At 38.1% G+C, this 13,334-nt stretch overlaps 1 protein-coding gene across 10 annotated transcripts in view; it reads left to right on the forward strand.

Annotated features, from left to right (window-relative positions):
• Positions 1-13,334, forward strand: part of pum2 (pumilio RNA-binding family member 2) — a 128,795-nt gene that overhangs the window by 98,920 nt on the left and 16,541 nt on the right. For 5 of the 10 annotated variants that reach the window (XM_026291543.1, XM_026291534.1, XM_026291542.1 and 2 more), the window contains 7 exons: positions 864-1,125; positions 1,523-1,652; positions 4,425-4,559; positions 4,808-4,945; positions 5,837-5,962; positions 10,845-10,916; positions 12,413-12,534. In XM_026291543.1, the coding sequence (XP_026147328.1) occupies positions 864-1,125; positions 1,523-1,652; positions 4,425-4,559; positions 4,808-4,945; positions 5,837-5,962; positions 10,845-10,916; positions 12,413-12,534 (985 nt within the window). The remainder of the gene's footprint in view (positions 1-863; positions 1,126-1,522; positions 1,653-4,424; positions 4,560-4,807; positions 4,946-5,836; positions 5,963-10,844; positions 10,917-12,412; positions 12,535-13,334) is intronic. The other 5 variants (XM_026291538.1, XM_026291540.1, XM_026291541.1 and 2 more) reach the window with 3 other exon arrangements.

The raw sequence follows: 13,334 nt of genomic DNA on the forward strand, positions 1-13,334 counted from the left end.
TATGATCGCTTAGTTTAACTGATTTATCCAAATCAGAGTTTGTTTCCCTGGTCTTTATAATGACTGAATTGCTCATTGTGATTTAAACTGCTATTAATCTGTGAAGCCACCGGAAGTGCTCGAGCGGCCATTTGACTTTTCCCTACTGACAGAGGGCAACATTGACTGACAGCCAAAACCTTGACCTAAAACTGCCTGATCTGAAGTGCATAAATCACACAGGATATTGTTTTTATAATGTAATTTTGTAATAATAAGTGTACATAAATAATTTTTTACTTTAGATGTGATCTGCAGTGTTTATGGTCTTTTTGGGCAGGATAAGCGATTTATTGAAATTGTGAAAGTGTGTGTCTGCTCTGCACTTGCCAACATATGAAGGTGACCCAACACAAAATACATTTATTTCGATACAGATATAAAAACGATGACTCGTTATGTGATGTATTCATTAAATGATTCCCGATTAATGCAATAGAATGTATTGGAGTATTAGGAATCTCAATATGATGGTCTGGTAGGTTCACTTTTATGATGTCATGAGCAATCCAGTTTTCTATTATAGATCAGTGTTTTTTTTTTTGTTGTTGTTGTTGTTTTTTCGGTTAAATAAAAACAATTTTCACACCAAGCATACCCAAACTAAGGTAAAATGTCCTGCTCCATTTTAAAAGCTATGTGAGAATGTTTTAGCCTCCTGAAAAGTCTCTGAGCTTAGTTTGGTTTGGTTTATTTAGTGAACTGGTTTTCAAAGTGTGGGGGATACCTGCCAGGGGTGGTGCACATGTTCTGCAGGAGGAACTTTGAGCAAAGAAAACTTTAAACTCAAAATCCTGTTTTCATCTCTCTCCTGCTCTTCTCAGGTGGTTTGACCAATGGCAGTGGTCGTTATATTTCAGCTGCACCAGGAGCAGAAGCCAAATACAGGAGTTCAGGCAGTACGTCCAGTCTTTTTAGCAGTCAGCTCTTTCCCCCACCACGAGCCCGCTACAGCCGCTCAGATGTCATGCCTTCAGGACGTAGCCGCTTACTAGAGGACTTCCGGAATAATCGATTTCCCAGCCTGCAGCTGCGAGACTTGCCTGGTCATATGGTGGAGTTCTCTCAAGATCAGCACGGATCCAGGTCCCAGCTCCTCCCAGTTTATACTATTGCAGGATTTTTTAAATCTTGGATGTTATTTTTTTTTAATTTAATTATTCAGTTTTCCAGTAATGAAAAATGGGGAAGATTACCTTAATTACTTTTTAATACCTGTGTTCATTTTAAGTCAGTCTTGCACATTTTACAATTTCTGACTTTTTTTTATTTTTATATCTATATCAATATATCCTATACCTGCTTATTAACTGTGTTGTTAATGTTTTTTTGTTTTTTTTGACACTTTTGATAGCATTTGAAATATTTTAAATTGCGTGTCTGGAAACACAGTAAAAATAGCAGTTTTAAAATAAAGTTCAATATTGTAAATTTTAGTTTTTTTTTTTTTTTTTAATTGTAAGGTCATTTTTTCAACATCCAGGTTTATTCAGCAAAAGTTGGAACGTGCAACTCCTGCAGAGAGGCAGATGGTTTTTGGGGAGATCCTACAGGCTGCTTACCAACTCATGACTGATGTCTTTGGGAACTATGTCATACAGAAGTTCTTTGAGGTAATTAATTTTACACATTCAATTACAGTGTCTAGGACTGCGTTTCTAGGACTGTATTTTTGAATATAAACATGGAAAACATTATTATTATTTTTTTCAGTTAAAAACATACACATACTAATGAAAGAGTCTATTGTTTGTACGTCAGATGTGAATGCATTTTTTTATGGATATACACTACCAGTCAAAAGATTTTGAAAGGTAATATTTTTAATGTTTTTAAAGAAGTCTGTTCTGCTCAAAGCCTGCGTTTATTTGATCCAAAATGCAGCAAAAGCACTAATATTGTAACATTTTTACTATTTAAAATAACTGCTTTCTATTTAAATATATTTTAAAATGTATTTTATTCCTGTGATCAAAGCTAAATTTTCAGCATCATTACTCGAGTCTTCAGTGTCACATGATCCTTCAGAAATCTTTCTAATATACTGATTTGCTATTCAAGTAACATTTATTATTATTATTATTATCAAATATAACATTTTTCAGGACAGCATTTATCTGAAATAAAAATCTTTTGTAACATTATACTATACTATTCAAAAGAGTTTTTTTGGGCTGGGTGAGGATTATAGAAATTAATACTTTTATTTATCAAGGATGCCTTAAAGGGTTAGTTGACCCAATAATCAAAATTATGTCATTAATAACTCACCCTCATGTTGTTCCAAACCTGTGAGGCCTCCGTTCATCTTCAGAACACAGTTTAAGATATTTTAGATTTAGTCCGAGAGCTCTCTGTCCCTCCATTGAAACTGTGTGCATGGTATACTGTCCATGTCCAGAAAGGTAATAAAAAAATCATCAAAGTAGTCTGTGACATCAGAGGGTCAGTTAGAATTTTTTTTGAAACATCAAAAATACATTTTGGTCCAAAAATGGCAAAAACTACGACTTTATTCAGCATTGTCTTCTCTTCTGGTCTGTTGTGAGATTTCAAAACACATGCCATTTAGTGATATCCGAACCAAGTTTCTGAACCAAACAGTTTTTTGTGGTGATTGATTCTGAACTGATTCTGTGCTAATGTTATGAGCCCAGGTAAACCGAAGGCTTGAATCAAGGGCAAAAGAACCGGTGAAGCATTTTCTTCCACCGGTTTATTGAATCGAACTGTCCGAAAGAACTACTGGTGATCCAAAAACCAATGCAACCGGTTTTTTGACTCGAGAACGAGTCAATCTTTTGTTCGTTGTCTGGCTCAGCTCAGTGTTTATCTTCAGTACTCTCTTCACAGCAGTTCAGTCAGTGTACTGTTTGAGTAAATGAATTAATCCTGGATATTGGATTATTTTATATCAGAGGGAGTGTCAGTCACATTAAAAAAGTTAACAGCTTAATTAATTTGTGGATTAATGCTTATTGGAGACGCAAACCGTTTTAAACGATTCAGTTCGATTTGATGAACTGGTTCAAGAAGATCCGGTTACATCGAATGATTCGTTCGCGAACCGGACATAACTAAATGGCATGTGTTTTGAAATCTCACAATAGATCGTATGAGAAGACAATGCTGAATAAAGTCATAGTTTTTGCTATTTTTGGACCAACATGTATTTTCGATGTTTCGAAAAATTCTAACTGACCCTCTGATGTAACATGGACTACTTTGATGTTTTTCTTACTTTTCTGGACATGGACAGTATACTGTGCACACAGTTTCAATGGAGGGACTGAGAGCTCTCGGACTTAATCTAAAATATCTTAAACTGTGTTCCGAAGATGAACAGAGGTCTCACGGGTTTGGAATGACATGAGGGTGAGGGCTGCAGAGAGGAAATGGCATAAATCAAGAAACTCTACTGACCTCAGTGTGTATCAGTCTCTCCTCTCTTACTTCTCTGCAAATGTGTCCACTGATAAAACATCCTACTACCACAACAAAATTAACAGCTGTTGTGACGCTTGGACACTCTTCAAAACTTTCTCTTCTCTTCTAAATCCGCCTCCACCATTCCACAAGTAATCCATATGAAAACAACGCGATGTCCGTTTTTCACGTCTCCCTTCATTATATCTAATGTGACCACGCCCCCGCGCTATTCAGATTCAAACTGAAGCGCGCGGCTTGAATACGCCCACACAGAAGAAAAAGCAGCGAGACTGTTCAGGTTTTTTATTTTACTGTTTGCTTCGCGATGAGAGGAATAAGAAATAATTCACCCCAAAAAGATGCCAACGCATTGTTTACCGTGAAGTTTTGTGCGGAACAACCAATCAAAACTATGTCAGCTCATTTCATATGGAAACCACTGTGGTTTTGTTAGTGTTTTGTCATCTTTATTTACATGACATTTTCTAAGTGACAATTTGTTTGCAAATGGGCAAAAGCCACTCAGATCGCACAATAAATTTGCTCAAAGATTGTTAATACACACTAAAAACTAACCTTGCCATGCCATTTTCAACTGGTAAAAACTTTAGAAACTCTTAATATAAATTCCAACAATTCCAATGTATGTAAATATTTCCCCATTGTATTGTCACAGGTAGGAAAAGCACATTTTAGCGATCTCTCCACAGCGATATTCTACTTACCTGAAAATACCAAATTAAAAACAACGTTTCAGGATAAATAACGAGTTGGCTAATATTGTGACGATAATTTTTAATTAATCAAGAAAGGTGGATCATTATCGAGATTAAAATATGATTAATCGTGCAGCCCTAGTTTTTGCATTAAATATAAATGTAAGTTTTGCATTTGATGACTTGCATAATGCATTTCTGTATTTGAGAGTAACTACTTTCTCTGATTCTCTGCTACAGTTTGGCAGTGCGGATCAGAAATTGGCACTTGCGACTCGTATCCGTGGCCATGTGTTGCCTCTGGCTCTGCAGATGTATGGCTGTCGTGTAATTCAAAAAGCTCTGGAATCCATCTCCTCTGACCACCAGGTAATTGTAAGTTGCCTTTTGTTTTCTTTCAACATTACACATTAATCCACAATCTTAGGCATTTTTTAATTGTAGTGTAACTTTCTACAGTACAGTATAGTCCACTAGGATTTTTTTTTTTTTTTTTTTTACATACATTTAAATCTACATGTATTCAAATAGACAATGTTTAGAAATTGTGGTAGTTCCCAGAACTACAGAGTGTGTTGCTGTTTAATAAAAAGGTTTTAATTACTTTATTTCTTGTGTGTCAGAGTGACATCGTACGAGAGTTGGATGGTCATGTGCTCAAATGTGTCAAGGATCAGAATGGAAATCATGTGGTGCAGAAATGTATTGAGTGTGTCCAGCCCCAGGCTCTTCAGTTCATCATTGATGCCTTTCAGGGACAGGTATCAGCTTCACAGACACATTTAAAACACCCAGAAACAGAATTTAATCAAATGTTGATGCACATTACTGCATGTCTGTTGAAAAACTTCATTAACCTGTTAGCCTGCACCCCGACGCGGGCTTCCTCAACGCTATATTGATGTGTGCATGCCCAGTAGTGTGTTCTGCAGTTGAAATAGAATACATTCTGATGTTTATTCGTTTTTATTTTGTGCTTTACATACATATGGAAAGGCGATGGGTTCACGTGAGCTGCTTGAACTGAGGTGCTACAGCTATTTGTCATGACACATTAAAGAGCCACAAAACAGTAATTATTGTTCAAAATGCAATTCCTGAGAATTTTTCATACCAGAAGTAACCCATTCTGTCTGCACATTGTTAGTTTCCTTTTTGCTCTGCAATGTATTTTTCATTGCGTATTGTGAGAGTGGCATTGTTTACTAAGCAACAGTAACTAAGGAGGGTGCGGATCCTTGCAAAGGTTCAGTTTAGTGTAGTTTAACGCAAAATAATATACCTATGAAATATTCATTTTAATTTGTTACTGTCCAGTTCTTTTACAATATATTGCTATTGTTGTCTCTTTTTATATTGTAATTTGAATGGCTTCCTAAAACACCAGTGAGAATGTAATTTAGTATTTTAGACAGTATAGCACAAAAAACAGGGTTGGGTCAATTCACTGACTTTTAGTTACATTTTGAACTCTCAAAGTGCATTAGATAGAATGATTTAACTTCAATATGTACAACATTTAAATATTCTTCCAATTCTTCATTTGTCTTTTTAATTGTATTTTTTTGTTTTTTTATAAATATCACATTATATTTTATTTTTTGTGTGTGTGTGTTTTTTTTTTTATAAAGTTTTTTCCTCTCGGTGTGTAGGTGTTTGTTTTGTCCACTCATCCGTATGGCTGCAGGGTGATCCAACGTATCCTGGAGCACTGTACCCAGGAGCAGACCCTGCCCATCCTGGAAGAACTCCATCAGCACTCTGAGCAGCTGGGACAGGTATGACTTCCTTAATATATGTCATCCAGGAATTCTAGAAATCTCTGAAATCTGCTATCTTGCTATAGTTAGATTCTTATTGTGTGGCCTCTTTTCATCTTTCCAACCAAAAATAATCCAGTAGAAAAAGTAAAAATTTAAGTAACTATTGCAAAGGTACAAAAAAGCTGACTTTTAAAGGGCCGTTTACACAGAACATGTTTTTACAATCCACTGATCTTCATTTCCCATTGCTTTTCTTTATAACCTTGTGCTATACAGACTCTTAAGTGTTGTGCATCCATTTATTGCAGCATTTAAAGCAAGTCAAAGTATTCAAAAAAATGCAGTACTCAAGTTAATACATCTCAGTCTTGTGTTTTTTCATTCCACTGCCCTGTGTCTAGCTTTTTACAACATAAAAATGTTCTGTATGAATGGCTCTTTAAGGGTTACTCCACCGCAAAATGAAAATGTAGAGCTTAAGAGCATAAGAGCTTTTTTGGTCTTCGGAACACATTTTAAAACATTTTGAATGTCGTGGTGAGTGCTGACTTTTCACTAGCCAATGAGCTGAACATCTTTTATGCACATTTCTAAGCAAACCATTCTGGCAATATAAACAGTCTGCCGACGTGCACCGAAGGAAAGAACAGCTTCGTCAGTGTGCACAATCACTGTATCAAAGGACAAGGTTCGTCGAGCTCTGAAGCATGTGAAAATCAGGAATGCTGCTGGCCCAAATGGAATTTCTGGTCGTGTACTGAGATCATTCACCGATCAGCTGGCTGGATTGTTTACGTCCATATTTAATGAGTCCCTTGCTCAGTCAGTTGTCCCTACATGCTTTAAAAAATCTATCCATTCCTGTACCAAAAAAACAACAATCCATCTTGCCTAAATGACTATAAACCAGTGGTACTCACACCACTAACTATGAAGGTTTTTGAGAGGCTTATCAAGAACACCATCTGACTAACAACACTGACTCACTATAGTTCATCTATCGTCCGAATAGGTCTACTGAGGATGCTGTCTCCCATCTCCTGCACCCAACTCTCACCCACACCGAAAGCAATAAAGGGAATCATGTGAGGCTGCTGTTTATAGATTATAGCTCAGCCTTCAACACTATAGTCCCCCACAATCTGATCTCCAAGCTCAGAAACTTTGGACTATATCGCTATATAAATAAAGGACTATAACGCTATATAAATAAAGGTGACTAGGACTGAATGCCCCACTCTGTGACTGGGTTCTTGATTTTCTATCATGCAGACCTTAGGTAGTGAGGGTGGGTCAGACCACCTCCAACATCATCACCCTGAGTACAGGAGCCCCACAAGGATGTGTTTTGAGCCCGCTGCTCTACTCGCTCTACACATATGACTGTGTGTCCTCTCACACCTCAACTTCTGTCATCAAGTTTGTGGATGATACAGTGGTGATGGGCCTCATCTCCAACAATGAGGCATGTCAGCAAAACCAAGGAGCTGATTGTGGACTGCAGGAGGAGGCAGCACCGGATCTACACCCCACTTATCATTTAACGGGACTCCAGTGGAGAGAGTGAGCAGCTTCAGATATCTTGGTGTACACATTTCTGAGGACCTGACCTGGACTAACCACATTCAAGCTCAAGTTAAAAAAGCCAAACCACGACTGTACCATCTGAGACTCCAGAGAAATTTTAAGGTTTTTCCTGGAATCCTTGAAAACTTTCTATATCTTTGCTATAGAAAGTATATTGACCTCAGTGCATCTCATCGTGCTATGGAAACAGCTCAGCCCAGGATCCTATAGCCCTGCAAAGAGTAATATGCTCAGCTAAGCGCATCTCCAGAACATCTCTCCCCTCTGCAAGAAATTTCCACTGTCGGGCCAGTGCGATCAAGTGCATTAAATGCCTGTGTTTCCACAGTCGAGCCATAAGCTCTGCTGCACTTCACTAAAACACTCTACACGCCTCTCAGGAACAACATCACGCAACCCCATCATTTCACCAACAAACAGAACTTGTCAGAAAACAAATAAGAAATAAGTCACTGGAACTAGCGAGCGATCACAAAACGAACATTATAAAAGCGGCCATTTGTTTACATGCTTTAAGTCACCCGTCCCCTTTGTGGGATGCCTACATTTACTTCACTATATTACAATTAAATCTAATTTAATCTTGACAAACTAAATATCGTTGGAAAGGTCTAAGACTCCCAAATATATATTTTACCAATGTTTTTTTTGTTAAAGATTATGTAGGAAAAGTAATAGATTAATTTATGAGAAGAGTGCACCCTCAAAAATCTACATCATAACAGTTCTGACCTTTGTTTAGAAAAAAAAAAAAAAACACTTTGTGGCCTTTTTCACTATCACATTTTGAAATCATCAGAAATTATATATCAATTGAAAACTTAAAATCTCAAAATTCATCCTTTAAATATTTTAATCCAAAAGTATCAATGTTTTACTATAATAAGTGATTCATTGACCATAATGAATTAGTTTATCAGGATTGAAAGTTAGTCAGACAGAAATCAAGCATAGCCTGTTTATTCAGTCGAGTCGGTTTCTGTTTATTTGAAGTCACAATAATCTATATACATCACATTTAGAAAGAATGATCTTTTCTATATTTGAATAAAAGCTCCTGAACAAAAACATTTATATTTTTATGACATATTCGCGGAGCTAAACTCTCGAGAAGTGACAGATAAAATATTTTACTAAATGAATACACAATTGTGATGGAGAATAAGAAGCTTCAGTATAGAGTATAAAAGGAGCTTTTCCCCATACACAGTATGAGTGAAGTATCGTAAGGGAACCTGGGCCGTTGGCCCCCGAGGAGGCACTGACGAGGCACGATCAAGCACTGGAAGTGAGATTGGAAACATGCACTAGGCCGAAAGTGACAGTTGAAACATGCATTAGCACGTCCGCTTTTGGCTCGACAGTGGAAACTCTGCTCAAGGCTGATAGCAAAAACAGAGAGGCTCAGAAGGAGTTTCTTTCCTCACTCTATGACATCTCATTGTTTACATCTCTGCACATCATCTGTGTAGCAGTTTCCTTGAAGCATCTCTACACGTCATCTGTGTAGTAGTTTAATATATTGTGTATATTTCATTATTTGTATTTCATTTTCTTCTTTTTTGTCTCATCATTTTGTCATATACAGTATGTCACTATTTGTATTTAATTTTATCTTATTTAACTATAATTAGAATATCATCAAAAAGTTCATTTATTTCACTAATTCCGTTCAAAAAGTAAAACTTGTATATTATATTAATTCATTCCACACAGACTGATATATTTCAAATGGTTATTTCTTTTATTTTTTTTCATGATTATAACTGACAACTAAGGAAATCCCAAATTCAGTATTTCAGAAAATTAGAATATAACTTAAGACCAATACAAAGAAAGGATTTTTAGATATCTTGGCTAACTAAAAAGTATGAAAATGAAAAGTATGACCATGTACAGCACTCAATACTTAGTTGGGGCTCCTTTTGCGTGAATTACTGCAGCAATGCGGCGTGGCATGGAGTCGATCAGTCTGTGGCACTGCTCAGGTGTTATGAGATCCCAGGTTGCTCTGATAGTGGCCTTCAGCTCCTCTGCATTCTTGGGTCTGGCATATCTCATCTTCCACTTCACAATGCCACATAGATTTTCTATGGGGTTATGGTCAGGCGAGTTTGACATGGCATCACTGACTGAGGAAACTTTACACTGGACCTCAAGCAATGTGGATTGTGTGCCTCTCCTCCCTTCCTCCAGACACTTGGGACCCTGATATCCAAAGGAAATGCAAAATTTACTTTCATCCGAGAACATAACTTTGGACCACTCAGCAGCAGTCCAGTCCTTTTTGAAGCAAGACGCTTCTGACGCTATCTGTTGTGCGTAGTGGTTCTTGCAGCACTGAGAATAATCTATATTAAAATGGCTCATTTGAATTATGCCGAAGGCATTCAGAATATGAGTGCTACCCAAATAAAATAATGACTAAAAGTCTTTGAGAAAGGGTTTCTCAAACCAGGTGGTGCATTAGACAAGGAGCTCATCACCTGTTTCCAAAATGCATCACAAACTGCTTGAGAAAGTTGTAAACGAATTTCACATTGCACAAGGTGCAAACAACCTTAGGCCTGTTTCACACATACTCTGTCTGCAGTGCGTATGCGTTGCATATGTTTTTTACGCACCCATGTTAACGAATTCCAGTGTTCACGCGGTTGCAGTCCGTCAGTGCATTCCAGGAGTGGTGTGTCTGCAGCAGTGCAGCGATCGTTTATGTACCGAGTAGCGGACTGCGTCCTGTGTGAAAGCTCAATGAGTCCGTGCTGCTTCTGCACCACATGCAATGCAGATGGAGTTATGTGTGAAATAGGCAACTGAGTCTTGTCGAGGTTTCCATTGGGAAGCTTCTTAAAAAAATAAATTCCCTGAAACAAACCCGGCGGCATCTTATCTGCATCCATGTTAGCACGTCATGTTTGATGTGGTAATTTCTCAGTAGGCATACACAGGTTCGAAGACTCGTTCTCGCCCCCTACAGTGCAATTTGGCTAGGTATACATCCGCGCAAAAGTGTGTGTGTGTAAATATATATATATATAAACAAGTACAATTTTGTTCATTGTTCCTTCTGTGTGAATGGAAAGGAGGCCATGCAATGAGAAGAGCTTAGGGTTGTTGTACTTTGTGGGATAGAGTGAAGGTGATTGCATAGTGGTTACTGCATGATATGTTTATTTTATAACTTTTTGCCTACTTTGGAGTTGCATTCAATTGCTTTGAAGAATTTTCTCATGTCCAGTTAGATGTGCTAATGGATTTTTATGATGCAAAACATTACCCACCCCTTGCCCCCCTCACTTATTTTATCTAGAAGTATCAAGGCGTTTCATTGGAGATGACCCCCAAAACGTATTATACATTGTCCAGCGATGCACTGTTCAAGGTCAGAGTCATGCGCCTTCCTCCCACTCACAAGAACTTCTTTGCATCTCCTCGTCTCCCTCCTAACCAGCCTTTGTTTAACACCTAGATGCTTCTTCAGTTTTCATACTTTTCACTCACACTTTGCCTTACACAACTTTCTTCCTTAATGGCTGCCACATCTCTACTTTGTCTAAAATCCAATTCTAATATATCATAGACTTTATTTAGTGGGGACACCAATTAATTTGACACAAGCAATGCTGTGAGATATAGTGAGATACAGAAGTATATAATGTTGTCACAATACCAGAATTTTGGTAGTCTGGAAGTCAATACAGTCATGATACTGTTACCAATACAAAATAACTGTGCTACTACAATTTATGATACTGTAGCCAACAACAACAAAAAAAGCAGTTTGAACAACATTTCTAACTTGAAAATGTAAGGTATTGATGCTAATAATATGTAAATAATAAATGAAAACTTGCAGCTTGTAATCTTCAAATATTTTAGTTCTTAGTGTTGCAGTGTCAGGTCTGTTAATCTTCATTAATCTTCATGTACACTTCCGGTTTCTCATTATCCCATTTGTTACTGTGGTTATGCATTTACATCATGTCTGCACTTTCAGAAGATGTATTGCATCTTGACGCATTTAATTAATAATGGTCTATCTAGCAAAACTAAATGTCTAGGTTTGTGAGGCACATAAATGTGAGAAAGAGACAACATATCACTGACTCGTTAGGGAGAGTAACAGTTCTATCAGTTCACCCAAGGTCAGCAGTCCTTATTGTCAAGTCCTGACACATTCGACAAGCTATATACATCTAGCCATCACAGCCTTTTTTGTTGTCATGCAACTAAATAGGGACAGTTCTTTTAATAAGGTCTGTTTCCCTCTTTAAAATATTTTTTTTATCTCTGTAATTCAGTGTTTCCAGCACATTCAATATTTTTTTCCCTTCTGCTCCACTCAGAGCACCTCAGACCAGCAATCTGATTTGTTATGTGCATCCAAAATAGTTAAACTAATCTTGTGCCTACCCAAAACAATAAAGTAGTGACTGCTCTTTCAAATTTGAGGGAAATTTAGTATAGACAAAGGGTTTAAACTGAGTCCCACAGCTTCTGATATTGGCGTGCGTGTTTTTTCCACCTTCCAAATGAATGCTGGTGTGTCTATGTTTGAGTGGGTGTTGTGTGGTTTCTTATTAGGCTATTTGCCAAATACCAATTTTTAGGATCAGTCATTGCTTAGATAAAGTAGGAGTATTAATACATCAATGACCATGGGTTGCTGTTTTTGAAATCACCCCATTGAGGACCTTTTTTTGGTCAGTTGTTTTATTGTGAGGGTATGTGGTTAAAGTAGCCCTGCTCAAAATTGTTGTACTAGTATTTCATATATTGTTCTGTTTGTTTATGTTTACTTGTTTATGAGCTGTTACAATAATATTATGTATGTTATTTCTCTCTCTCCCACTGTCCTCTGCCTGTCTTCACTTGCAGGATCAGTATGGTAACTATGTGATCCAGCATGTTTTGGAGCATGGGCGTCCAGAAGACAAGAGCAAGATAGTGGCAGAGGTCAGAGGGAAGGTTCTGGCTTTGAGTCAACATAAATTTGCAAGGTAAGTTAATGTGAGAGAACTGTATTCTAGAGATGAAACTGTATGAGAAATCCATATCACAATTACTGTATAGTGACCAGAAACATTCTAAAATTCTTAATGTGGCCCCCCATAACTGTACATTATTGTTTCTTCTCTATGCCCTGCCTTTCTAAAATGTATCCATTTTTTAAAAGCTGAAAAGTGAGGTGTGCTCTGATTGGTCAGCTATCCAATGCGTTGTTGTAATAATAAAATCTCCATAATCATCGGGAAGAAGGAGGCAAGAAACGGCAGAATGAAACTTTAATTACAAAATAAACAAAAAACAGCGCATCAGCCCCTCACGGACGACTGATGCGCACAAATAAAAAGAAAACACAACTAAAAGCCCAGGCCTGGTCCTCTCTCATCCTTCACTGTTGATCCTGTTTTATATCCCTCCATCTCCTCCGTGAGACTCGAGACCAGTGAGTGTCGCAGGCGTCGCTCATCTCCAATCACTCCACCAGCCTCGCTCCTAGTTTTCACGTCCCTCGGCCCTGCCCCACTCGTCACATACCCCCATCGCCCCTCGCAGGTCTGGGGGGTACTCCCGAGACTGCACTCTACTCTAACCCCCCCCCTTCCGCTCACGGGGACCTGCGGGAACCTGGGGGTAGGACAGACGAGGCGAGAGAAAATGAGATGGAAGAAGGAGCGACAGAGACGAGAGAGGGGAGAAAGTAGAAAAAAAATCCGGTTCCCAGACGCACTGCTGCTTGGCCCTCCACCAGCTGGGTGGCCTCCTCCGCGGTGCCTGGCGTTGGCACTGGACGGCC

Source organism: Carassius auratus, chromosome 20 (assembly GCF_003368295.1).
Source record: "Carassius auratus strain Wakin chromosome 20, ASM336829v1, whole genome shotgun sequence".
NCBI classification, from domain to species: Eukaryota; Metazoa; Chordata; class Actinopteri; order Cypriniformes; family Cyprinidae; genus Carassius; species Carassius auratus.